Here is a 26679-nt window from a genome sequence, read left to right on the forward strand (position 1 = left end):
AGCATGAGCTTTGGGACCAGATAGAACTGAATACAAATCCTGCTCCAACACTTGCTACTTCTGTGACCTTGGGCAACCTCCCACCAGCCTCAGTTTCTCATCTTTAAAATGGGGGTAAAAGTAGACCTTTCCCCGCAGGTTGTCCAGAGGATTCCAGGAACTAACGCCTGGACGCGCTCAGAGTACGGCACATGCCCTCAGGGAGCATGGCTGATGTTACTTGCTTCTTGCTTTATAGAAACAAAACAAAACAAAAAGCCCAAACCACTACAAACCAGTAGGTTATAATATAAACAAGGGGAAAAAATTGGTTAGAAGATTTGGAAGGAATGACCACATTTTTTTGTTACAAATTAAAAAGAAAGAAAAAGCCTCGTGTTCTTTTAAGAGTGCCCACTTACATGCTCTCAAATAAATAATCCTCATAGTAACCTCTAAGGCAGCCAAGAAAATACGAACCCATTTCAAGGATGGAGGAGCCGAGGCCCCTGGAAGTGAAGTGTCTTGCCCAAGGTCAGAGCTGAAAGGAGTTGAGCGTTGGGAGTCTGCTGTGCCCCTGCCTCCGCCCCACCTTAGCTCTTTGGCCGTTCTGTTGAGCCCTCCCTTGCCCGGGCACCTGAGTGTGGACTGAGCAGCGTTGGCAGAGCCCAGAGTGGGGCTGTGACAGCTTCCCCCTCCCCCCTCAGATCCGCTCCGTGATCAGGAGGAGCCGGGAGACAGGCCACGCGCACCCCATGTCCCGGGAGCCCTCCCCTCGCCGCCGGCTGGACCCCGCCACCTTGAGCAGGACGCCATCCCAGGAGCGGCTCATCGCAGAGCTGCAGGGACGGCTGGGCATCCAGCCGGAGGCAGAGCAGGCGGCGGGGGCGGCGGGGGCCTGCACCGAGGCCTGGATGACGGAGGGCGTGGTCATCACTGTGCAGCCTCGCGGCAGGCGGGCCGAGGGGCAGCTGGTGGAGAAGGTAGCAGGGAGATGCCCAGGGCTGGGCCAGGCCCCGGCTGCAGGCATCCTGGCCAGAGGGGAGCTGGCTGTGTGGGGTCCTGCATCCTGTGGCCCTGGAGAGACTGGTCAGAGTGGGAAGGCCTGGGGAGCTGGGGCCATGGCTTCTCTGTGCCCTTGCTTGCTGAGCTGGTGCTTCCTCCGTCTTCCTCATCGCTTTCCTCCTTTCTTCTCCCCAGGTGGTTTTCCCTCCCGGCTCTCCTGTTCCCTTGAGAAGAACCTTCTCTGTTCTGCCTTCTCCTCCTGTCCCTTTACTCCAGCATCACAGAGATGCCGCGGCCAGCAGCCCTTCTCCCCCGCCCGGCCTGCCTGCTCCCTCCACCCTGGGGCCCTCAGTTCTTCCCTGTGGGTCCCCTGGGGCCCAGAGTGCTGGGGCAGGGCTGCAGGAAGATGTGCAGGGGTCCACCTCTCCCCTTCCTGCACCCCCCACTGTGAGGTCCGTGGGCTGCCAGACCGACGAGGACCCGATGTTCCCCCCGATGCAGGCAGGCCCTGGGCCCCAGCATGAGCCCTACCTGTCCCCCTCTACACACACACACACCTGGTCTCTCATCCACAAGCCCAGCAGGACCGCGTCCTTCCTAGACCTGGCCTTGACCCTGGACTTCATTTAACCTGACGTCCACACTCCAGCCCCAGCATGTCAGCTGTCCTCTTGCCTGCCTGTGGGCTCCCTTCTGCCTGTCCCTCCTCCTGCCCCTCCGTCCTGCCCCAGCTCCACCTGAGAAAGCCAGGCCCAGAAGAGACCCCAGCCTGCCCTTCCCTGCAGCCCGCTCGGGCCTCAGGCCCCTCCCTCCCGGGACCCCTGCCTGTGGTTGGCTCACCTTCCCTTCTCTCTGCTCACCTGGGACGCTCTAGACTTTCTGTAAACTTTTCCTCCTGATTTTGGTACTGCCAGTGGGGGAGAAAAACCCTCTCATCCTAAATTCCCTCTGTGAAATGGTCCAACAACAGGGTCTCTTTTTGTTTCTTCCTTAATTAAAAAAATTTCTTATCCTCGTTTTCTCCCCTATTTAAGATCCAGGGCCTGGAACAAAGAGCAGATGGAGAGCTGTGCTGGGCGGCTGGCTGGCCTCTGGGTGGCAGGCAGAGCAGCCCCGAAGGGCAGGACGAGGGAGGGGTCAGTGCCAAGGCTGGGCTCAGTGTCCCGCATGCTGTGTGTCCCATGTTTCCCGGGTCAGGCCAGTGCGGGGCCAGGAGCCCCTCTGACACCAGGAAGCCTTGCGATGTCACTCCCACCTGAAGGGCTCCTGAGGCTCCTGAGGCTGCACTTCTTGCTCCGTCGGCCCACGTTCAGGAGGGAGAAAAGCCCCAACCCTGACCTGCCCCTCTCTCTCCACAGTTCATGGCCCAGGGGAAGACAGGGAGCAGCTCTCCCCCCAGGGAGCCCCCAAAGCCCGGGAGCCAGCTAGACAGCATGCTGGGGAGCCTGCAGTCCGACCTGAACAAACTGGGGGTTGCCACAGTCGCCAAGGGAGTCTGCGGGGCCTGCAAGAAGCCCATCGCCGGGCAGGTGATGAGGGCGGGGGGGAGGGGTGGGGAGGGAGTGGCAGGTGGGCACAGGGACTTGGCTCCTTGGAAGGGGGCTCTGTGGGAGGCCAGGGCCTTGAGCCACAGCCTGCATCCCTCCTCAGGTGGTGACGGCCATGGGGAGGACGTGGCACCCCGAGCACTTCGTCTGCACCCACTGCCAGGAGGAGATCGGGTCCCGGAACTTCTTCGAGCGGGACGGGCAGCCCTACTGCGAAAAGGACTACCACACCCTCTTCTCCCCGCGCTGCCACTACTGCAACGGCCCCATCCTGGATGTGAGTTCCGGGAGGTGGGGGGGGGGGGGCACAGCGCTGGCTCATTCAGCTCCATGCCACCCTCCGAGGGGCAGGACGTGCCATCTGAGGCTCAGAAGGTTCTGTCACAGGCCCGAGCTCACAGCTGGGATGCAAACCCAGGACTGATGCACTGTGCACCGTCCTAATGCCCGGCAGCCTCCCACCTCCCAGCCCAGATTCCCTCTGCGGAGACTCAGAGGTGAGGCGCGAGGTGCCGGCCCCCTCTCCCACCACGTGACGGACGTTAGGGAAACGCCTGGCCTCCCTGAGCCCAAGTCTCTTCCTTATGAAATGGGAGTCACAAGTCACAATAGAACCTGTGACCTCAACCGCACTGAGGGTTAAAGGAGAGTGTCGGGCACGTCACCTCCTTTAGGGCATCAGAATTCTCAGTGGTGTTCAGAGCACCGTGAGGGGAGACCCCATCCTGGCAGCCTCTGCGCTGCCCTTGGCTGGGGCCGGGCCGGGGCGGGGGGGGGGGGGGGGGGGCGGGTGGTGGGAAGGACAGTGCTCAGCGGTGGGACCTGTCCAGTGGGCGCAGCTCGGCTCTGACCCCGCACTCGCTTTCACAGAAAGTGGTGACGGCCCTCGACCGGACGTGGCACCCCGAGCACTTCTTCTGTGCCCAGTGCGGCGCCTTCTTCGGTCCTGAAGGTACGACCAGCAGACTCACGGGCTGCCCAGGAGCATCGGGGAGGGGGCTTTGCTGATGTTGGAGTCACGGCTCCACTCTGGAGGCCCTCACTCTGCCCCACAAAACCTGCTCCTCAGGGTTCCACGAGAAAGATGGCAAAGCCTATTGCCGGAAGGATTACTTCGACATGTTCGCGCCCAAGTGTGGCGGCTGCGCCCGGGCCATCCTGGAGAACTACATCTCGGCCCTCAACACCCTCTGGCATCCCGAGTGCTTCGTGTGCCGGGTAAGGAGCCCCCTGCCCCTGCATCTGAGAGGCATCGGCCCGGCCGGCGTGGCTCAGTGCTTGAGTATTGACCTGTGAACCAGGAGGTCACGGTTCAATTCCTGGTCAGGGCACATGCTCAGGTTGTGGGCTCAGTCCCCAGTAGGGGGCGTGCAGGAAGCAGCGATCAGTGATTCTCTCTCATCATTGATGTTTCTATCTCTCTCTCTCCCTCTCCCTTCCTCTGTGAAATCAATAAAAATATATTTAAAAAATGGGGGGGGGGGCCCACTGGGCAGCCAGGAGAGAAGGGCCTCCCTCCCTGTGCTCTCTGGATCCAACTTGGAGGCTTTGTTTGCTGTTATTAATAGGTGAGCAGGCAGGGGGGTTATTAATAGGTGAGCAGGCAGGGGGGTTATTAATGGGTGAGCAGGCAGGGGGGTTATTAATGGGTGAGCAGGCAGGGGGGTTATTAATAGGTGAGTAGGCAGGGGGGTTATTAATGGGTGAGCAGGCAGGGGGGTTATTAATAGGGGAGCAGGCAGGGGGGTTATTAATGGGTGAGCAGGCAGGGGGGTTATTAATGGGTGAGCAGGCAGGGGGGTTATTAATGGGTGAGCAGGCAGGGGGGTTATTAATAGGTGAGCAGGCAGGGGGGTTATTAATGGGTGAGCAGGCAGGGGGGTTATTAATAGGGGAGCAGGCAGGGGGAACACTTCCTCAAGTCCAGTGGGTCCGGGGCCTGGGCTTGTGCTAAGGTGGGAGAAACCAGGAGCAAGCACCTGTGTCTCCGGTCTCGTCCTGTGTGGCGGCCCATCACGTTCAGGAGAAGGGCATTGGGAGTCAATGAGAATGCAAGCTTTTCGCAGCCTCTAAGGAACTGGCCGTTGGTTTTCAAACTGCAGTCTCGGGGGGAGTCCACAGCTGTTACTGGGGATCCAGCAAGGGCCCTCCGAGCAGATAAGTTTGGGAAACATTGTTCGTTTCAGCACCAGGGTTTCGGGGCACACCAGTACAGCCTCCTGTTAAGTGCCCAGGAGTCAGACCTGTGTTTCAATCCAGGCTGTGCCACTTCCTAGCGGCATGACCTGGGGCAAGTCACTGCACTCGCACGCCTCATCCCGTCTCTGTTGGGAACTCAGTTGCATTTCACACAGCACTTGGCACGGAGGAAATGCTCAGCAAGTGGGAGTGTGGTGACCCTGACTGTCCCCTGCCCATCGTACCTGGAGCTGCCTGAGCCCCTGCCCCAGCTGAGCCCCCTTTCCTTCGCCTCACCCCCTCTTCCGCCCGGCAGGAATGCTTCACGCCGTTCGTCAACGGCAGCTTCTTCGAGCACGACGGGCAGCCCTACTGCGAGGTGCACTACCACGAGCGGCGCGGCTCGCTGTGCTCCGGCTGCCAGAAGCCCATCACGGGCCGCTGCATCACCGCCATGGCCAAGAAGTTCCACCCGGAGCACTTCGTCTGTGCCTTCTGCCTCAAGCAGCTCAACAAGGGCACCTTCAAGGAGCAGAACGACAAGCCTTACTGTCAGAACTGCTTCCTCAAGCTCTTCTGCTAGGCGCCCTCGTCGCTCCATCTGCCCTGTCCCCTGGCCCAGCCTCCCCAACTGCTACTGTGACCCAGAGGCCTCGCCCAGGGCTGAAGGGCCAAGCCCGACTGAAACTGGAACCCGTGTCCTGGCTATGCAGGGTGGCAAGAGGGCTCGAAGGGTGCCCCCTGCTTTTCTTCCTCTGCCAGGGCCTCTGGGCCTCCCCCTCCGCCTGCAGCTGTCCCCAGGCTGCCAGCTCCTCGTCCTCCCCAGAGGGGGACTGGGGGCCCCACCCCACAAACCCGCCTGGCCAGGCCAGCACCCCACACTGGAGCCATCTCTTACTCATTTCCGCAGTGGAGCGGGGGGCGGGCAGGCAGGATCAGATGGGGTCTCTTTTATCTTTATTTCCGTCCGACCCAATTATCCTTGTTCTGAGAATCCTGGGGGACACCCGCTCGCTCCAGATAATGCCAGCATAAATCCATCCATCCAAGGCCAAGTGCCCAGGGGCCCCGGAAGGTTCCTGGTGCTCCTCCTGCCCTTCCAGTCTCCCCAGGCCGGGACGACTGCCCTGCCCCATCACTGCTCTGATTCTACTGAGACAGACTCTCCAGCAATAATGTTTTATAGTCACTTCCTCCGTCTCGGGACGGCGGGAGGGGGGCGTTTCACCTCGAGCCTGGACACTGTGCCGACTTTGATAGATTTCTACACTGAGGTTTGAATTCATATCATCTGAATTGCTTTTACTTCTCTATACAAAATGACTTTGAAGAGATTTTAAAGACATCCCCTTTTGTACTCTCCTCCTTGTCCACCGCCACTGGTCCTGTGGGGCAGTAGCTGTGGGACAGGGTTTGCCTTGTACTGAGGGCTTGGGGTGGGGAAGCCATTTGTATTTTACTTTTTCTTAGCAGAAGCAGGTGAAGTGGGAGCGGCTCTGAGACTCCCGTCTTCACGGCTCCCAGGACTGTTTTATAAACTGCTGTATTTTGAAATCCCTTCCTTACTACCCAGGCCAGCAAGCTCTTAACTGAAATGGCCTAAGGGTGTCTTGCCCCTTTGGGCCTAGGATTCTGAACCTCATCCATCCTGTTTCTTGGTGAGGAGAAGGGGAAAGAATGCTTTGGGGGTGCTGTTTCCTGTCTAAGCCATTAGGAGCTTCCGCTCCCCTGTGAACTCTTTGGCATCCAAAAGAACCCACGGAACATTCTCGCCTCCTCACTGCTTCTCTGGGGCTCCTTCTGCCTCCTCAGGAAAGCTGGGATCTGGTTTTGACCATTGGTCTTGTTGATTTCCACTGGGCGCATCACTTTCCCAGTTCCCTGCCCTCCTCGGAAACTGGAGGTCTGGGGAAAGGGCCCAGGTTGTTGCCAGGCAGCCTGATAGGATTCTGGGCAGAGGGACAGGATCCGCTGAAGCCACGGAAAGGCCCCAGAGCTTTGCTTTCTCCCCCAAGGGTGAAACAGGAGCAGGCAGGCCTGGGGTTCCTGGCCAGCAGCGGGGGGCCCCAGTGGGGTCTACAGTGGGTAAGATCCAGACCACTCTGCTAGCCTCCTAGCAGAGGCTCAGTGCGCTGGGGTTGCAGATGAGGGTCCCTCCTCCGAGGCAGGGCTGGGAGCAGCCAGGTCTGGGCAGGTCAGCCGGAACCCTCAAAGGTCTGATGTCTCCACTTGCACCCATAGGCCTTATTGCTCTGTTTACAGTGACCCGCCCCAGACCCCACTCCTAGAGGGAAGGGTTTCTGGGGTCCACCTTCTGGGTCAATGGTTATTTGATGAATTGATTTTAATTTTTTTCTCTGTAAACTTTTAACCTGGCTTTTCCTCATTTCAATTCCTGTGATTTATGCCAATAAAGTTTGCCATTATTTTGACCTGTGCTAGTGCGTTTTCTTTCTGGTCTGAGATGACAACTTAGTCCCAGAAAAGAGACCAAACCCTCCTAGACTCAGAAGGACCACAGTCTGAGGACAAACCATCCGTGTTCGCTTACTCGAGGTAAAAAGCCCTGGGGGTGGGACCCGGTCTGTGAGCCCAGGTCCTCCTGGCCTCCCATGAGAGCTCTGCTGGCCAGGGAAGGCCGGGGAGCAGCCTTATTGGGCCCTGCCTAGGTCTGGGCCTGCACTAAGTTTTGTCCTGGATTCCCCACAGGCATCCTCACGTGGACCTGTGGGTGGTCTCACACCCATTTCAGATGGGGAAAGAGGTTCAGAGAGGAGAACCGACATGCAGACAGGATGTATGAACTCAAGGCTTGCCTCTGCCAGTGTTCCTGCACTGACTGAACCCCGCCCCCGCCCCCCCTCCCCTCATGTACTGGCACAACACCGTGGGCCTGGGACCCTCTCAACTGAAGAGGGTGGACTGATAGTTGGCGATTGGTCTCTACTTCCCCCTGGTGGTCATGTTCCTTATTTGCAGGCTTCCTCACTTTTGTCAGCCGGAACTTCAGTCCTGTTCCCGACCCCAGATCCCCTCCCCACGCCCTACACCCTCTTCCGGCCTCAGTTTCCCTGTGGTTTGGAATGGCCCGCCAAAAGCCCTTACCTCTTTTGGACATGTTGAATTCTAGTCTGAACCCTGCCCATTTCACAGTGAGCTCAGAAGTGAAAATTACCTTCAACCCTCGCCCAAAGATAATTACTTGGTTTATCCTTCCCGCTCATGCTGGATTTATTTTATTTATAGATATTTCCCCATGTCAATAAATACAGATCTGCATCATTTTTTAATGGTTTCATGGTATTCCATTATATTGATGTACTACAATTAGAAATACTCATATCATCAGAGCCAGGATGTCCTTGGGAAGGTAACTGTACGTACATCCTTGGAGAAGTGTGTTTAGGGGGAGACACTCAGGGTTCGGAAGGAAGCATAGTGAGGCCAATGGACTATGAACTTTTTCTAGATTTCAGTTCTGATGCCATCATTAACTGGCTGAGGGACTTGGGCAAAATATTTAACCTCTCTGAATTTTCTCATCGATAAAACGGAAATACTAAAATGGTGTTGATATTGTTGCAAATATCAACAGCGCTAATGTGCGCAAAGTACTCAGCACAATGCTAGGCATGCAGCAGTAATACCTTATCATGACAAAGCGACCTCAGCAGTAATCAACTCCAGCATTTCTCTAAACTGGCTCAACATCAGAGGCCCTCGGAGGCTTTCAAACAAAATATAGAGATTTCTAACTTGGTCAAGTGTAAAGGTAAAGATAGGGAGAAACACCTCTTCTGCTGTAGGATCTAAGCTCACTCATTAAGAAACACACAAGCCCTAACCAGTTTAGCTCAGTGGATAGAGCGTCGGCCTGCGGATTGAAAGGTCCCAGGTTCGATTCCAGTCAAGGGCATGTACCTTGGTTGCGGGCACATCCCCAGTAGTAGGTGTGCAGGAGGCAGCTGATCGATGTTTCTCTCTCATCAATGTTTCTAACTCTCTATCCTTCTCCCTTCCTCTCTGTAAAAAAGCAATAAAATATATATTTTAAAAACACACACACAAGGTAGTACAATCGTTCAAATAAGTGTTGAATGAGTGTATAATAAAGGAAACTAGCATTTGTAGTAAATTCCTCCTGCATTCCAGGAACTGTGTTAAGTCTTCACAAATAGCTCAGGTAACCTATAACAAATCTAGAATGTGGATACTCTTACCCCATTTTACAGGTAAGGAATGAGAAACAGTGTCAGCAAGGTGAAATCACTTCCAAGAACAAGAAGATCAGGTCATCTGACTGCAAACCCTGCACTCATACGTTCAACAAGTACTATTTGTGAGCCCGGCTGGTGCAGCTCAGTTGGTTGGGTGCTGTCCTGTGCACTGAGGCCACTGGTTAGATTTCTGGTCAGGGCACATGCCCGGGTTGCCGCTCCATTTCTGGTAGGGAGTGTGCAGGAGGCAGCTGACAGATGTTTCTCTTTCATCGATGTTTCTATTACCCTGGCAGTTCCTTTCTCCCTAAAATCAATAAAAACATTAAAAAACAAACAAATATTTATGATATGCCTACTATGTGCTAGGCACAAAGCAAAAGTTTCTGCCTTGTGGAGCTTGCATTCTTGCAGGGAGAGACAGACAAATAACTATATACATGAAAGGCTAATATGCAAAGTGTCCCCTCGGGAGTTTGACCGGGAGACTGGGAGTTCCAGCACTTGCTATGACGTGCGTTGACCACCAGGGGGTGGCGTGGAACGAAGGCCTGGCCGGCAGCTGGCAGCTGGGGAAGGAAGGCCCTGGCCAGCAGCTGGAAGGTGCGCTCTGATTGCTGGCCTAGGCCTAGAGACCCTATCTGTGCACGAATTTCATTCACCGGGCCTCTAGTATAATAAGTAAACTACATAGTGTGTTACAAAGTGTAAGTGCTAACGAAAAAAACAACAATAATAAAACAGAGTAAGGGGGAAGTGGGAGTGATTATTAAAAAAAATTTTTCTGGTAGTAATTTTAAATAAAACAAATCAGAGTAGGCCTGATTTAGCAGGTGATATTTGAGCCAAACTGTGATGGAGGTGTCACACATGTGGATATAGGCAAGGAGCCTTCCAGGAAGAGGGAACAGTTGGTGTAAGAGCCCTCAAGGGGCACATCGCCTGGCTGGAAGGGAATGAGTCAGTAGAAAAATAAGAGATGCGATTATAGGAGTAGAGGTGGAGAGTGGATGATGTAGGGCAAGCATGTCAAACTCAAAGGCTAACACGGGCCAAATAAACAAGGTTCAAGTTTCTGTGGGCTGCAAAAAAACAAAAGCTTCGCCCTAACCGGTTTGGCTCAGTGGATAGAGCATCAGCCTGCGGACTGCAGGGTCCCAGGTTCTATTGCAGTCAAGGGCATGTACCTTGATTGTGGGCACATCCCCAGTAGGGGGTGTGAAGGAGGCAGCTGATCTATGTTTCTCTCTCATCTGATGTTTCTAACTCTATACCTCTCCCTTCCTCTCTGTAAAAAATCAATAAAATATATTAAAAAAAAACAACAAAAAAACCCCCAAAACTTCAATTTTCATAGAAAAGTAGGTTTATTTTGCTAGAGACATACTGAATACAAAGGGCTGAAATAAATGAGTAACCATTAACATAACATAATAGAACATTTTAATAAAAATTAATATTTTTTTCTTGAACATTAACTTACCAGACACTGAATAACTGCACAAATGAATAAGCATAACGCAAATAAACCTATTTTTCTTGTTCTCCTAAAGTGAAATATTTCCTGTTATGCACATCAAACAGGTCAGTCTAAGACTAACACCTTGGCCATCGGCTGCTAAAATATTCACTGCGAGTATTAGTGGAGAGAAATGGTGCGCCTGCGTGTAAGGTGCATAAGGGAAATGAATGCAACACGATTATAGTAATCAGTCATTAGCGAATGTTGTAGTTTGTTATTAATAACTAGAGGCCCGTTGCAGGAAGATTCCTGCAAGAACAGGGCTTCCGGCGGGCTTCCCTCCCGCCACCGCCACCGCCACCCCTCCCGCCCCCCCCCCCCTCTTTCCCTCCTACCGTCGCCTGGTGCTTTCCCTTACCCTCCCGCCGCCTCTGCCCCCCACCCCGCGGTTTCCCTCCCTTCGTTGCTGCTGCCCTGTGCTTTCCCTCCTGCCGCCATCGCAGCCTCACTTTCCACTTTCCCTCCCTCTTCCTTCTATGCTGTCTTCAGTCTTCACTCCATCTGCGTATGCAAATTAGCCGCCATCTTTGGTGGGTTAATTTGCATACTCGCTCTGATTGGCTGGTGGGTGTAGCGGAGTGATGGTTAATTTGCATGTTTCTCTTTTATTAGTGTAGATTATGTATAATAGGATATTGTAAAAATTAAGTTGTGAAATTTTTATTAAAACGCTTCTTATATACTGTTATATTGGCTGGGCCACAAAAATATTCATTGTGGGCCACATGTGGCCTGCGGGCCGCGAGTTTGACATGCTAGGGTCTTATAGGCCAGTTAAGTTTTAGTCTTTTTACTTTGTGGAATATGGGAAGCCTTTGAAGCATTTTGAACAGATGAGGAAGTGATCCGACTGTTTTATTTATTTTTTGATCCGACTGTTTTAAATGATCCTTCTGTTTTGGTAGGGGGAAGGACAAAGTATAGAGGGGACAGAGCGCATTCTGTATTAAGGCATATGCAACTATTTCTCAGCTCCCCGTCATACTTTCGTTTGCGACGCGGCCAGGTGGCAGGGGAAACGTGGACCGAGTCTACAAATTCTAGCGCCTTCACCAGAGCAGCTCCAGCCCAGCAGAGGGAAGCAGCTCTGAGAAAGCTCCTCCAATCCAAGGCAGCGCTTCCTTAACTTCCTTATTTAAAGGCGACTTCCCGTAGGCTGGAGTGGCAGCTATATCATCCAATGGCTGCCTGTGTTAGTTCTGCTTCCCCAGACAGGCGTCGGCGCCAGCCAATAGGTGGGGGTGCTGTCTAAGGCTTCTGATTGGCTGCTTCGTTTACTTATAAAAGATGCGCGCCGGCGCACGGCCTTCCTCTCGCCAGGCGTCCTCGTGGGAGGTTCGTGTGGTTGCTCAGTGGCGCCGGGGACTGGCGGCGGGAAGGATGGGCGTCTTTGTGGGGAAACTGGAGGCCGCGGGGTCCAGGCTTATGCGGCCTGGGGCTGCGGCAGAGGCTCGCGCTCTCCTAGCGGCAGCTAGGCCGGACCGGCGGGCGCTCACGCGTGGCCTGCTCCATATATAGGCCTCTGGTTTGAGTCCGGCGGGGCGGTGGGGACGGAATGTTTGAGCTCCCTCTCTCTTCTCAGTGACATCGTCTTTAAACCCTGCGTGGCAATCCCTGACGCACCGCCGTGATGCCCAGGGAAGACAGGGCGACCTGGAAGTCCAACTACTTCCTTAAGATCATCGTAAGTGCGGGGTGGATCGCGGCCGCCATCATGCTGCCTCAGCCACAGGCTAAGAGGGACAATCAGCTCCCCTATGCTGAGCTGCTGAATTGGGCCATTTTAGGCAAATCTCATTTACCCTTTCAGGATTTCCAAAGATCTGCGTGCCAACCCCACCTGTTGCAGATAAACAGGCTTGGGCAGTTCTTTGCTCCTAAGAGAGCTAAGTGGCATTAATTCCCAGGTCTGTCTGGCATTCAAATAGGGCTCATCATACTTGTACTTCTCTGCTTCCAACTTTGGGAAGGCGTGAGGCAGTGAGTGACTCATAAAAAGTCAAGTTGGTGCATATTTAGGTCCTGCCAGTCAAGAAACCCAATGTCTAAATGAAGGTTATCTTTACGAAGGCCTTGAAGTGGGTCCTCCCTTCTTAACAGGATAGTACAATAATCCGATGCCCACAACCTAGATTTTACAAGTAAGGTTTTGTTGTATTTGCTTTATGTCCTGTTTTGAGTGCTGTAAATCCAGCCTTATGTGGAATGTTTTTTTTCTGTTAAAGTCATTTTAGTGAGTCAGAAACATATCTCATAATTGGGAAATGTTAAAAAATGAGAGCTAAAATTAAAATTTTTCTGATTGAATGTACCAACACAATTTTTACTATCCATACTCAGCAGCAAATCTTTGACAAATCTGTCAGTGTTACAACCCAGGTGGCTCCTAGTGGGAGGAGTTGGCCCAATATGAGTCACTTCAAAAGCATAGAAGGAGTGAGATGGAAACCAACCATTGTAGGGTTTGTTTCTCCTGATTTTTAAAAGTTTTTGTTTATTGATTGATTTTTTATTGGTTGGTTTTTAGAGAGAGAAGCATCAATTTGTTGTTCCACTTATGCCTTCATTGGTTGATTCTTGTATGTGCCCTGACTGGGAATTGAACTCACAACCCTGGCGTGTCGGGATGATGATCTATCTCCTGATGTTTTTTCCCCCCTTCTTTCCTTCTGTTAAACTTGGCTTGTTTCTGCCTGGTTTTTGTAGCAACTTCTGGATGATTATCCAAAATGCTTCATTGTGGGAGCAGACAATGTGGGCTCCAAGCAGATGCAGCAGATCCGCATGTCCCTCCGCGGGAAGGCTGTGGTGCTGATGGGCAAGAACACCATGATGCGCAAGGCCATCCGAGGACATCTGGAAAACAACCCAGCTCTGGAGAAGTCAGTCAGTTCTCTGGGCATCTTTGTATTTCCTCCTCTGTGCCCTTCTCCCCTTTCCTGGAGAAGAATGGTGCTGAAAGGTGACCACCTCTCCGTAACCTTCTCTTTGTAGACTGCTGCCTCATATCCGGGGGAATGTGGGCTTTGTGTTCACCAAGGAGGACCTCACTGAGATCAGGGACATGCTGCTGGCCAATAAGGTAAGAGGAGAATCAGGTTGGCTAAAGAGACCTTATCAATTTTGGTTCCTTAAAAGCTAAATTCTCAGGGTGTATCTGTGGAGGGAGAACTCACATTTCTTGTTTTTGTTCAGGTGCCAGCTGCTGCCCGTGCTGGTGCCATTGCTCCGTGTGAAGTCACTGTGCCAGCCCAGAACACTGGTCTGGGGCCAGAGAAGACCTCCTTCTTCCAGGCTTTAGGCATCACCACTAAAATCTCCAGGGGCACCATTGAAATCCTGGTGAGTGGACCTGGCTTGCCAGTAGTGGGGGGGCCCCCTTGGTGGCTGTCAACCTGCTGCATGTTCAGGTGTTAACTTGTTACCTTGTCCTACAGAGTGATGTACAGCTGATTAAGACTGGAGACAAAGTGGGAGCCAGCGAAGCCACACTGCTGAACATGCTGAACATCTCCCCCTTCTCCTTTGGGCTGATCATCCAGCAGGTGTTTGACAATGGCAGCATCTACAACCCGGAAGTGCTTGACATCACAGAGGAAACTCTGCATTCCCGCTTCCTGGAGGTACATGTTGCCCATTCCAGGCTCTTACATTAACTGTTGAGAGTATGCCTCCCTTCAGACTGAATCCTGGCCACTCCTTTGAAACCAAGTGTGTAACCAAGGACAGTTTAATGTCTGCCCTTAGTTTCCTCATCTGTGAAATGGCATTAATGATACAAGATTGTTGAGGATGAATGAATAAATGAGTATAGAGCCTGAGAACAGTGCTGGGTACATAGTTAGGGCTATTCTAGGGCTTGGAATAACATGGTTCACTCTAGCTATTTTTTGTAAGTCTCACTAATGGATGGAAAGTTCTCATCTGGCATTATTTAAACATTTTCCTCTCATGAAACTCAATGGTTATGTTAATAGTTTATATTTTTTACAAAATAGTGGCTTTTGTAGCAATCGTCATCATGGTATAGTAATACCCATGATGGGAATAAGGATAAAGAGCATTTATGAACTACTGGATTTGAATTGCCCTGCCAGAAGCATTTGGTGTGAAGTGAAATCCCTGTGTGAGACTAAGATGCTAGTCCAGCAAGTCTTATCTGCCATTGAGCTTTGCTTGGACTTCACTATCTTCTCTTTTCGCTAAGATATCTCACCTAAAATATAATTTTCTCCTCCCTCCACAGGGTGTCCGCAATGTTGCCAGCGTATGCCTTCAGATTGGTTATCCAACTGTTGCGTCAGTACCCCATTCAATCATCAATGGGTACAAGCGAGTTCTGGCTTTGTCTGTGGAGACTGAATACACCTTCCCACTTGCTGAAAAGGTAAAAAGAACCTACTGGGACCATGGTGGGTCTGACAGCAGGGTGATAAATGGCAGCCTGCTGAGTGATCGCTTTTATGATCATATTTTATTAGCAAATAATGTTTTTTTTAAAATATATTTTTATTGATTTCAGAGATGGAGAGAGAGAAACATCAATGATGAAAATCATTGATCGGCTGCCTCCTGCATGTCCCCAACTGGGGATTGAGCCTGCAAACTGAGCATGTGCCCTTGACTGGAATTGAACCCAGGACCCTTCAGTCCGCAGTGGATGCTCTATCCACTGAGCCAAACCGGCTAGGGTGCAGATAACATTTTTTGAACGTATACTTGAGAGGCTGGGGGCATGGGATGTGTGTCCTTGACTTTAGAAATGAAGAGAGACCCTGGACCCTAAGAGGGTTAGTTAATGGGTAAGAGCTGGCCTTAAGCTTACAAGGTCATGCCCAAGCTGTCATCCTACCTGGTCACTTTCAGGGAAGGCTTGGAAATTTGTTGTTCCTTAATCTAGAGCTCTACAAAGGCTGATAGGTTGTGGATCGCCATTTTGACTGAACTTTTCCCCTTGCTTCAGGTCAAGGCCTTCTTGGCTGATCCATCTGCTTTTGTGGCTGCTGCCCCTGTGGCCGCTGCCACCACTGCTGCTCCTGCTGCTGCTGCAGCCCCAGCCAAGGTTGAAGCAAAGGAAGAGTCGGAGGAGTCGGACGAGGATATGGGATTTGGTCTCTTTGATTAATTACCAAAAAGCAACCAGCTCAGCCAACTCTATTTGAGAAACAAGGAAATAAAGGCTTACTTCTCTTAAAAGTCTCTGGACTCCTCATTTTGTGTGTCCTGAGGTTTATAGTATTGTATACTAGAAACTAAAACCATACAGCTTTACAGTAGGTCCTTACGTTACGTTGGAGGTCCGTTCCTATGGTGCAACGTAATGCCCGTAAGTCAGAACCCACCTATACAAGCACCTACATCACTCACATGGAGCACATACACAGCAGTAATGAAACAGTAAAAAAAATTTAAAGATAATTCCTAACCTTTACTTGTGGTAAATAAGTAATAATAAAATACATATATGTACATACGTTGAAATGATGGAACTTTTTTTAATAAATGGGAGATGGCGATGTAACCACGAAATGTAAGTCCAGTCCGACGTAACCCTCGGGCTGTATTTGGAGTTGACATTTGGGAATCCTCTTTATAAGTGAAATGCTGGTCTAACATACTTTGTCAGGCCCAGCCAGCTTTGTTTTTCTTAATAAATTTATTGGGACATTTTATTGGAATTATTACCATGGCCATGGTCTACTAGTCTGGGTTCCAGTCAGGGGTGGGCAAACTTTGTGACTTGAGGGCCACAATGGGTTCTTAAACTAGACCAGAGGGCCGGAACAAAAGCATGGATGGAGTGTTTGTGTGAACTAATATAAATTCAAAGTAAAGGAGCAGAGGGGAGAGCAAGAGAACCGGATAGAACAGCTGGATCCGGCCCGCGGGCCGTAGTTTGCCCACGGCTGCGTCTAAGATTTTTTTCTTTAATACTTTATTCATTTCAGAGAGGAAGTGAAATAATGATAGAATCATTGATCGGCTGCCTCCTGCACGCCCCACACAGGATTGAGCCCAGGCATGTGCCCTGACCGGGGCCTCCTGGTTCATAGGTTGACCCTCAACCACTGGGCCACACCAGCCGGGCTCCTCTAAGATTCTTTGAGTAGGTTTAATGTCAGTTAAGCACTCAATGAGTGCCAGGGTTTTTCAAATTGTGTGGTGATGAAACAGAAAAACGTGCTGCTTGTTGAAAGGATAGGTGTGAATCTGACAAGGATGTATTGTGACTTGATCTCTGGTCAAAAGTTGGAAAGCGTTGCTTAATAGAGGGCCAATAACAGCTGTGCAGACCCCATTATATAGTTGGCAGATGGGCAGGCTGAGTAAAATTAAGGCAACTATCAGAACCTTGAGGTAGGGCCTCCCGCCTGTAGCCTTTGCTCAAGTGCCCAGCCTGGGGCATTTATTTCCCCTTGGGCAGGCTGCTCAGCTCCGGAATCCTTCCCTGACCGCCATATCCACCTTTGTTTTCTAACCCTGATATGTCCACCACTGGGCTACAGCGGACAAGACACTAGTTTCCGGTCTCCCTTTTACCTAGTTCAGTTCCTGCCATCCAGGAAACACGTTTCTCTAAAAAATAAGCTGCGGATCAAGTGGGTCGGAGGCTGCAGGGAGGTTTCACTGTTACAAATCCTTCTGTCTCCCACGAGGCCAGGCTGAGAAGGGCGGGAGGAGGCCTCGGTCATCGGTGGTGGGCACAGCCATCGGATCCGCCCGCCTGATTTTCAACCCCGGGCGGTGCAGCGGCGACGAACTCGCAGCCTCGCTCTGCCGCGTGGGCCAGCGCCGTGACCCGGAAGTGCTCCGGAAGCAGTTCCGGAGTCAGCGCCGGTAGGATGGCGGCGGACACGCAGGTGAGGCGGGTGTCTGCGGGGCCAACGCGGCCAGCGACTGGGCGTGGACGGCGGCCCCCGGGCGGGACCGCTCGTGTCGCCAGTCCAGGGGTCCCGGGGGCGTCGGCAGCGGAGGGTGCGGCCCAAGGGTCTCCTCGGTCCGGCTTCTCTCGGCTCCGGGTCCAGCCCGGCCCCCGGCCCTGGCGGCGTAGACTGAACTCGGACTTGAGGAGTCAGGGGCTCCGGCCTCGGTTTCGGCAGCTGGACCTCGGCGGGGCCTCTCCCCACCCTGAAGTAGCAGAAGTTCACCTTTGGGAGACTCTACTCCATTTCTCCGAAGCCCCCTCAGTGAGCCTGGCCAGTGCCAACTGTTCCTTAAGCTTAACACTCAGCGAATGTTTCTGGGGCACCTACTGGGTGCAAGGACTTACAGCATAGTCTCTGCATTCAGACCGGAGTAAATTTTGAGCCCCCGCTCGTCGATTTCTCTGAGACGCTCAGCAAGTGACAACCCCACCAAGTCTGTCTTTTTATCTATCAAATGGGGTTAAAAATAATACCGATAGTATAGGGTTGTTGTGAGGACTCGGTGAGATGAAGTAGAGCTCCTTAAGTGTTGGTTATTATTAGGTTGAGGGTTAGATTGAAAAAAATTACCGAGGAAGAGTCTTGTCACCCTTGAGTGTTGTCAACTGTGGCTGCCTTGTAGTTCAGGGAAGGACTTTGGACAACGCTTTCATCCCACCCCAGCCTCGTTTGTAGTTGTGTTTTAAAGTAAAAAGACAATATTAAGGGGGAAAGAAGCAGGTATCTAAGAGATAGCTTGGCTCACTCGGGTCTCCATGGTGAGGACATTAATCGATTATGATATGGTGGCTCTGGTGCCAGACGGTGACCACTTAATCGAAACATTCAAAAGATACTTGGGAGTCTCCTGTGCAAGGGGCAGGTAATTTGTTTCAAGTTGAAATATTTTGGAAGCTTCTTAGTCTGTTGGGTATTTTTAAAGGGGTTATTTAGAGGAACACGTGTTGAATGTTTAACATTCTCTAAAGTGCAAAAAACCCCACTAGAGCTATATTGTTCACATGGCTAATTAATAGCCAAGTAGTTACTTGGGTTAGTTAAAATTAAAAATAAGATCTTTAGTTGTACTAGGCACATTTCAGTGCATGGGTAGCCACGTGTGGCTAGTGGCTACTGCATTGGACAGTGCAAAAGAACATGGCCATCATCACAGCAGGTTCTAGTGGACAGTTCTCTGAGAGAAGCTGTGAACGTTATAGCTGTTTGCCTCTGATCTCACCAGCCAGTGACTTTTTGAAGGATCTTTTTGAAGTGTGCCTGCCCCAGTTTTGTTCTGACAGGGTCTCAAGTGGGTAACAAGGCAAACTGAGGTGAGGTGAGAAAGCGCAATTATGAACTTGAGGGTTAATTTATTTTTTTAAAAATATATTTTATTGATTTTTTACAGAGAGGAAGAGAGAAGGATAGAGAGTTAGAAACATTGATGAGAGAGAAACATCGATCAGCTGCCTCCTGCACACCCCCTACTGGGGATGTGCTGGCAACCAAGGTACATGCCCTTGACCGGAATCGAACCTGGGATCCTTCAGTCCACAGGCCGACGCTCTATCCACTGAGCCAAACCGGTTTCGGCAAGGGTTAATTTAAAAAGCTGTGCAGGATAGTAAAAAGTTTATTAAACGCAAGTTAATACTGTTTACATATAATGTTAACATTGACTACTGAGCTAGCCCATATTATGAAACTGAGGAATTATATGGGGAACATGTGTGTGGTGAGCTATGGTAGAAAGACAAAACTGAAAAAATAAGTAACAGCACAAGCAAGTTATTTAAAAATTTTTATTTTTTATTTTTGTTAATTCTCACCCAAGGATATTTTTCCCATTGATTTTCAGAGAGTGGAAGGGAGGGTGAAAGACGGAGAGAGAGAAACATCAATGTGAGAGAGACATATTGATTGGTTGCTTCTCTACACACATCCCGACCAGGGCCAGGGATCGACCAGGGCTGGGGATCGAGCCTGCAACTGAGTTACCTGCCCTTAACTGAAATCAAACCCGTGATCCTGTCAGCGGGTCGACACTCTAACCACTGAGCAGAAATGGCTAGGGCACAAGCAAGTTATTAAACGATATGGAGATAACTACCAAAATAACCAGCCAGAATTGGTGAGAGCAGAGGACTGGTCTTTATAGCAAACCTCCCAGAATTCTTCTACTTAGACTCTTTAATTATATGCATATATGACTATAAAGACAAAAGGCAATATTAAAACAAATCATTTATGCAGAAGACAGTTTTGGACATGAGTTTACTCATTGCCAATAGAATTATAGCAGGGAGAGAAGTATAAGGAAAATAGGATTTTATTTCTTTGCACCCTTGAATCTTACTTTACTGGTAAGGCCTGTCTGTGAAATACTCTTGGAAAGATGATGGCACCAGTGTGTTAGTTACTTGGGTATTATGCCCCGCTCCACAACCTGCCCGCTTTGTAGAACATTTCTCAGGAGCACACTGAGGAATGTTTGCATACCACCCTCCTCTCTGAGTCTTAGGCCCGTGTCCCTGTGCAGCTGATGCAGCTGTGGTGACTAGGATGGGGGTTGAAAGCTAAGGACTTGTTAGCATCAGTTTATAGACCTATTGGTTTCAGGTTTAGTTTTAAAAATGCAGGTGCTGTGGTTCTCAACTCCAGTTGGGCAATGATTTCCTTCTCGGAGTTAGTTCCTTTGCCACCTGTAAAATGGGGGTGCTGCTGTCTGCCTCAAAGGCGGGTTGGTAGTAGTAGCCAGCTCTGGGCTTGGGATGAGATAAATGCTCTCACACATGGATGTAGTGATGAGCCATAACAGTCATGAGGTAGGTGCTATTATCTGTGTTGCATAGATGGAGACACTGAAGACCAAGGAGATGACATAATTTGACTTAAGTGTCCACAGCTAGTACGAGGCAGAGCTGGGATTCACTCTTTTAACCTTTCTTCACCCCTTAGCTACTGTGCTATGCCCTGCTACTGACTTGCCAAGGTACTGATGTGTCCCTTGTGGGAGTTTTAAGTGAGATAATATAAAGGGGACATACATGGCACATAGTAGGTCCTCACTAGAATTTGCATGATTCTGAACTAGAATTTGCAAATTCTTTCCTGAGGTTTTTGACTTTTGTCTTACCTCTTTTGGTTCAGGTGTAAGTTACATTGACCAGTTGGCTGGTTGGGTTCGCAGTGGTCGGCAAACTCATTAGTCAACAGAGCCAAATATCAACAGTACAACAATTGAAATTTCTTTTGAGAGCCAAATTTTTTAAACTTAAACTTCTTCTAACGCCACTTCTTCAAAATAGACTTGCCCAGGCCGTGGTATTTTGTGGAACAGCCACACTCAAGGGGCCAAAGAGCCGCATGTGGCTCCCGAGCCGCAGTTTGCCGACCACTGGGCCAAAGCACTACATCTCAACTAGGGATGATTTGAAACATTTGACAACATCTGGAGGCAATTTGGATTGTTACACCTGGGGTGGAAGGCGAGGACTGCTAGTGGGTGGAGGCCAGGAGTGCTGATAAAGAAAGCCGCCCACTACAAAGAGTTATCCTGCCCAAAGTGTCAGTAATGGAGGCTGAGAAGCCCAGGGTTAGAGAGCTCTTCCCTGAATTCTGCAGGAACACATTCACTGTTTTGTAGTCTGACTGGTGAAACTTTCTCTGTGGGCTTGGTCTTCACAGGTTTCTGAGACACTAAAGCGTTTTGCAGGGAAGGTGACAACAGCCAGTGTGAAGGAACGGAGAGAAATCCTCAGTGAACTGGGGAAATGTGTTGCTGGAAAAGGTATTTATTTTCCATCCATTTGGCCTAGAGATGATTCCATTTCAAAATAAATTGTGTTTTCTGTTTAGAACCAAGGCCTTCTTTCCCCCTCCTTGTAATAAGTTCTGCTTTGACTTTCTGTATTTGCTTGTTATAATCTGCATTGAAACAGTAGGGTTAGTGGAGAGTTTATCCATTTAGATACCAAAGCTTTTTACAGTTTTAAGCGTTTTTGATTAGAAATAGTTCTAAAAGATACCAACAATCTTTCTTAAGTAATTTACCAGATGCAAAAACATTTTCCCAGTCGGTGTTCTGTGGAACTCAGCAAGATGGTAGCAGGTGGTTGGCCAGTAAAGGATCCCAAAACCCATTACGTGTGGGACATGTCACATTTTCTAATGTCCACTGGGAGATTCACAACATATTCCAGGGAGGTGCTTTAATTTTATTAATCTTTCTTTAATCCCATATTTTCCTTGAACATTCCCCTCCCCGTCTTTTTTTTTCAAAACCTGTTCAGGGTCTGGGGACCACATTTTAGGAAATGCTAAGCACATACAGTCATCCCTATTTTGTACCATAATGGAGGGCTGTCCCTGCAACCTATTGGGGTATGTAAGACTAGTTTGCTTTCCTCCAATCAATCCTAATTAGTTTTGAGTTTCCTTTGGTGTTTTTGCAATACAGCAGTGGTTTTCAGAGTGTGGTCCCCAGGCCAGCAGCAGCAGCATCACCTCAGAACTTGTTTGAGATACAAATTCTCAGCTCCACCCCAGCAACACCAATTCAGAAACTAGATTGGGAGTGGGTAGGGGAGCAGGGGAATCCCAGCATCTGTGTTTTAACAAGCCCACACGATGATTCTTGTGTTTGCTGAAGTTTGAGAACTGTGGTTGGTACAATGTTGAATCTCCCTTTGTGTCAGCTTTTACTTCTTACTAGAGGCCTGGTGCACAAAATTCATGCACTCGGGGTGGGTGTGGGGTGGGGGGTCCCTCAGTCTGTCCTGTGCCCTCTTGTAGTCCGGGAATCCTCGGGGGGTGTCTGACTGACGGCTTAGGCCCGCTCCCTCTGGGAAGCAAGCCTAAGCCGTCAGTCGGACATCCTTAGCGCTGCTGCAGAGGTGAGAGAGGCTCCTGCCACCGCCGCTGCGCTTGCCAGCCATGAGCCCGGCTCAGGGCTTCTGGCTGAGGGGCACTTCCCCTGTGGGAGCACACTGACCACCAGGGGGCAGCTGGGCAGCTCCTGCATTGAGCATCTGCCCCTTGGTGGTCAGTGCACGTCATAGTGACTGGTCTTTCTGCCATTCAGTTGATTTGCATCTTAGCCTTTTATTATATAGGATTATATAGGACTAGAGGCCCGGTGCACGAAATTCATGCATGGCAGGGGGGGGGGCGCGTTCCCCTCAGCCTGCACCCTCTCCAATCTGGGACCCTTCAAGGGATGTCCAACTGCTGGTTTAGGCCCGATCCCCTGCCAGCATGGTCGCCCCTAACTGCCCTCCCCACCGCTGGCCTGGTTGCCCCAACTGCTCCCCCCTGCTGGCCTGGTCGCCTCTTACTGCCCCCCCTTCTGACCTGGTCACCAACTGCCCTCCTCTGCCAGCTTGGTTGCCCCTACTGCCCCCCCCCCCCCCCCGCTGGCCTGGTCACCCCCAACTGCCCCCTCACACCGCTGGCCTGGTTGCCCCTCATGCCCCCACCACTGCCCCCGCCTGCCTGGTCACCCCATGCAGCCTGCTGGTCAGTCGTTTGGTCATCCCTCACTAACACCCCTGCCGGCCTGGTTGTAGGCAGCCATCTTATGAGGGTGTGATAGTCAGTTTGCATATTACCTCTGTTATATAGGATAGGATTAGTCAAGAGACCACTTTTTTCCACTCTTTCACCCAAGTTCTCTTGGCTGCTTCTGCTGTCTCCTGGTAACATACCCAAGCTTGTTAAAATGGTGTGTAAGTGAAGTAAATTGCTATTTGTGAGCATCTAAGAGAGTCTCCCATGTCTTAATGCTTCAGTGTGTGACTTTTATGGCACCTTCAAAAGTCTTCCCAATCACTTTTCTCAACAAGGTTGTAGTTAGAAAAGGCTGTCGTGTGACAAGTTGCTGTCTGTACACATCTTCTGACCTGTCATGGCTGCGCCCACTGCTGGCTGACTGCTGGATACTACACCTTCCCCATTTTATGGAGTAAGGAGTTCGATGTGTATGGGTGAAGTTCATGAACTTCTAAGATCTTTTAGGGAGATTTTACTCTTCATTCACCCTGAAATTCTATTGTTCAGGGTGAATTATATTTGTAAAATGTTTTCTAGTCTTTAATATGCAAGCTGATTGTGGGAAGCTAATTACTCCCACACAAAATCGTTAGTTCTCAATTTTCTACTTTTCTGAGTATAAACAGGAGCCATTGCATAGTGGTCATTATTCTGGCCTCTCCTTGTGTTAGGATAGCAGGTGACCAAGTGAGTTAACTAAAGGTAGGTGAGGATATTTCCAGCCAGGCGGAGGGGTTGAAGACTTTCTCAGAGCGGTCTGATTCTAGACGTCGTTGGTCAGCATGGCTCAGCTCAGCCTGCCCCGAGGCCTCTCTGATGCTCACCTCAGTCCTGCCTTCTTATACTTGAACCCTGATACTCGCTGATGCAGCATCTCCTGTGCCTGATCTTTCCAGTCACGGGTCTCGAGTGCAGCAGTCAGTGATGAAGGCTCGGCTCGGGTCAGACGGGCTCGTGTTCTAGCCAGGGCTCATCCACTTACAGGTCGTGTGGCTTGGTTCAAGCTACTTAACCCGTCTGAGCCTGACTCCTTGCTTTGAGCCTGGCAATAGCAGTAGTGCCTCCCTCACAGGGTTGGTGTGAGGCGTGAGTGAGCAGAACATGTATGGATGGTACTTAACACAGTGTGTGGCCAGCTTTGGTAAGCTCCCGGTGTATATTAGCTGTTATTACTGTTCTCTTAGCTGCAACCTGTCTCTAACCCCTGTTACTCTTTTCCTCGGTTACTGAAATAGCCCCAAATCCAGTGGAACAATGCAGTGTTCTGGGCCTGGGGGGAATGCGTCTCTGTCCCTTCTTCATTTCCCCTTCATCATGCATGTCCCTGAAGTGTGGGGCGCTGCGCCAGCCCTTGTGGGCCTCCTGCTCTCGGTGCCTCCCACCTTAGCCTGTCTTACACTGCAGCTCACATCCCCTCCTCTACACCCCCTTTTCCTTTTCGTCTGCGTGCTCCAGTCTGGCATGCAGAGCCTGTCCCAGGTCGGCTTTCCGTTAGTGAGCACTAGTGTTCAGTCAGAGTCTCTCTTTCACTCAGCTGGCCTGCTTGGTTTCCTGTGTCTTGGTTTCTTCGTCTTAAAATCACAGTGCCCATCTCATGGGGTTAAATAGGTTAATGTGTGGGAAGTGCTTAGAGCAGGACCTGGCACTTTGAAGTGTTGGGTGTTATTATTTCTCCTTCTGTGTCCTGAACAGGCATTGTGCATTCTTACCCCATGCTTAACTCCACTCAGCACGGACGTCCCTTTCCGTTTTCCCCATAGCCTCCTAATCTATTAGGCCAAGCGTCTGCGTCCTTAAAACCTTCAGAAACCACTCCAGGTACAGATGTTCTTCCCTTTTCTACCCCTCATAGTACTTTAATTTTTGTCCCAGGTTATAAAACTGTTTGTTAGGATATACCTACAGAAAAGTGCCCATAGCATAAGCAAACAGCTCACTGATTGATCTCAAACGAAACATACCCGTGTAACCAGTATCCCGATGGAGAAGCAGAATAGTCCCAGCACGCTAGCACCTCCACTCAATAGCATGGTAAATTTTGAGGCTACTGTATTGCCTTAGTTTTATTCATTTAACAAATGTCCACCTGCAAGCTTTTCTGTACCACGTAGTTTCCTAACATGCTATTTGTCATTGTTTTTTCCTCCTGGGAATTCTCTTTTAAATGAACAGGGAGTGCCCAGTGGGCAGAAAGCATGTCTGACAATGCTTGGCTCAAGCAGATGTTCACGAAGTAGTTTTCATGGACTGGTCTGTGTAATCTTTGGTTTCAGATCTGCCAGAGGGAGCAGTGAAAGGGCTCTGCAAGTTATTCTGCTTGACTCTGCATCGATACAGGTGCGTCCCAGCCAAAGGCCCAGTGTCCGGAGCACTTTGTGCAGAGAGGTGGTGGTGGAGGATAGTGGTTAGAGCCCAGGCTGTAGAGCCTAATTGTCTGGGTCCAGTCTGGGCTATGTCACATCCTAGCTGTTAGATCCCAGGCAAGTTACCTAACCTCTCTATGCCTCAGTTTCCTCATATGCAGATGGGAAGATGCTATTACCTACCTCATAGGGGGTGGTTAGAAAGTGTGAAGTGCCCGCCATGCTATGAGTGCATCAGTCACGCACACAAAAGCCTTGGCCTTGTTTGAGGCCCATAGTGTTTCTTAAATGTAGGTGTTGCCCTTACAGCTTTAATGGCTTACTTGCCCTTATTAGCTGCTTCCAGAATCCCTGGAGGTGGATTTATCTGGTTATTTCCTAACCCCATCGTCTGTGATCCTCTGGAATACAGTGCAGCCCGGTTTTCCTGAGAAAGACCAGCGCTTGGCCTAAGCTGCCTTGCCCCTCCCCACGTCCACATGCTCACTCGTCACCTTCATTCCTTCTCCTAGAGATGCAGCCTCCCGCAGGGCCCTGCAGGCAGCCATCCAGCAGTTGGCTGAGGCCCAGCCGGAAGCCACTGCTAAGAACCTTCTGCACTCTCTGCAGTCTTCAGGCATTGGCTCCAAGGCAGGTGTCCCCAGGTAAGTTTTAAAGGTGGTGCCCACAGGGGGTTGATGGCGTCCTACCCGGGAGAATTTGGTGCAGGGGAGCTGCACTGAGCAGGTGTCAGCATGCCTGTCCCTTTCCCCTTTGCAGCTCTGAATGGTGCCAGCAGTCTGCCTCTGAATGGAGGGAGGAGCCAGGATGGCAGGAGGGGAAACCAGGTGCCCACCAGGCAGGGAGTGGGAGAAACCATCTTTTTCTTTTTGTTTTTATAGTTGTGCGTGCAAAAAGATGGTAGTTTGGCTGAGAAGGCCTGCACTCTTTGTCCTGGATTGTCACAGATGGTTTCCGGGGAGCTGGTTTCAAGTTCTGCCCAATTGTAGATCAAGGGAGGGTCCTACATACCAAGCAGGGCCTTGTGCTGACCATTTGTCCTTAAGATGGAGGCTGCTCCGCACTCACCTCTTGCCTGCCCTCTCCTCCCCTCTGTAGTAAGAGTAGCGGCTCGGCCGCCCTGCTGGCCCTGTCCTGGACCTGCCTTCTGGTGCGCATCGTCTTTCCCTCGAGAGCCAAGCGGCAGGGGGACATCTGGAACAAGCTGGTAGGTTCCTCCGGTCTTTGGAGCCGTGGTCAGAGCTGGGGCATGTTCAGGCACCTTCTCTATGCAACTTGCTCTCTTGGTGCTGGTGAGCAGGCACGTGGAACTGTCCTGAGGTGTGTGACTTTGGTGGATGGGCATGAGAGCAACATAATAACATTCATCTATTTGAATCATTTTGTTTCTTTCTGGCTAAGCATTCCTTCCCT

General features: G+C 50.7%; 3 protein-coding genes across 6 annotated transcripts in view; all 3 read left to right on the forward strand.

The window, feature by feature from the left end:
• The window catches only part of PXN (paxillin), a 46904-nt gene extending 39763 nt beyond the window's left edge, over positions 1-7141 (forward strand). For 2 of the 4 annotated variants that reach the window (XM_080649511.1, XM_080649513.1), the window contains exons 8-15: positions 687-962; positions 1180-1485; positions 2019-2120; positions 2343-2513; positions 2635-2808; positions 3402-3483; positions 3601-3749; positions 5026-7141. In XM_080649511.1, the coding sequence (XP_080505637.1) occupies positions 687-962; positions 1180-1485; positions 2019-2120; positions 2343-2513; positions 2635-2808; positions 3402-3483; positions 3601-3749; positions 5026-5292 (1527 nt within the window). In that variant the 3' untranslated portion in view covers positions 5293-7141. The remainder of the gene's footprint in view (positions 1-686; positions 963-1179; positions 1486-2018; positions 2121-2342; positions 2514-2634; positions 2809-3401; positions 3484-3600; positions 3750-5025) is intronic. The other 2 variants (XM_080649512.1, XM_080649514.1) reach the window with 2 other exon arrangements.
• Positions 7142-11724: 4583 nt separating this feature from the next.
• On the forward strand, positions 11725-15647 carry RPLP0 (ribosomal protein lateral stalk subunit P0). Its single transcript, XM_080649960.1, has 8 exons — positions 11725-11783; positions 12031-12132; positions 13155-13330; positions 13443-13530; positions 13644-13790; positions 13886-14071; positions 14695-14835; positions 15412-15647. Exons 2-8 carry the CDS (start codon positions 12079-12081, stop codon positions 15571-15573), a joined length of 954 nt encoding a protein of 317 aa, XP_080506086.1. The 5' UTR covers positions 11725-11783; positions 12031-12078; the 3' UTR covers positions 15574-15647.
• Positions 15648-17278: 1631 nt separating this feature from the next.
• The window catches only part of GCN1 (GCN1 activator of EIF2AK4), a 56266-nt gene continuing 46865 nt past the window's right edge, over positions 17279-26679 (forward strand). The window contains exons 1-5 of the mRNA XM_080650561.1: positions 17279-17308; positions 21041-21143; positions 25177-25240; positions 25779-25910; positions 26365-26473. Coding sequence (XP_080506687.1) covers positions 17291-17308; positions 21041-21143; positions 25177-25240; positions 25779-25910; positions 26365-26473 — 426 coding nt within the window. The 5' untranslated portion in view covers positions 17279-17290. The remainder of the gene's footprint in view (positions 17309-21040; positions 21144-25176; positions 25241-25778; positions 25911-26364; positions 26474-26679) is intronic.

Source organism: Plecotus auritus, assembly GCF_963455305.1.
Source record: "Plecotus auritus genome assembly, chromosome: 13".
NCBI lineage: Eukaryota > Metazoa > Chordata > Mammalia > Chiroptera > Vespertilionidae > Plecotus > Plecotus auritus.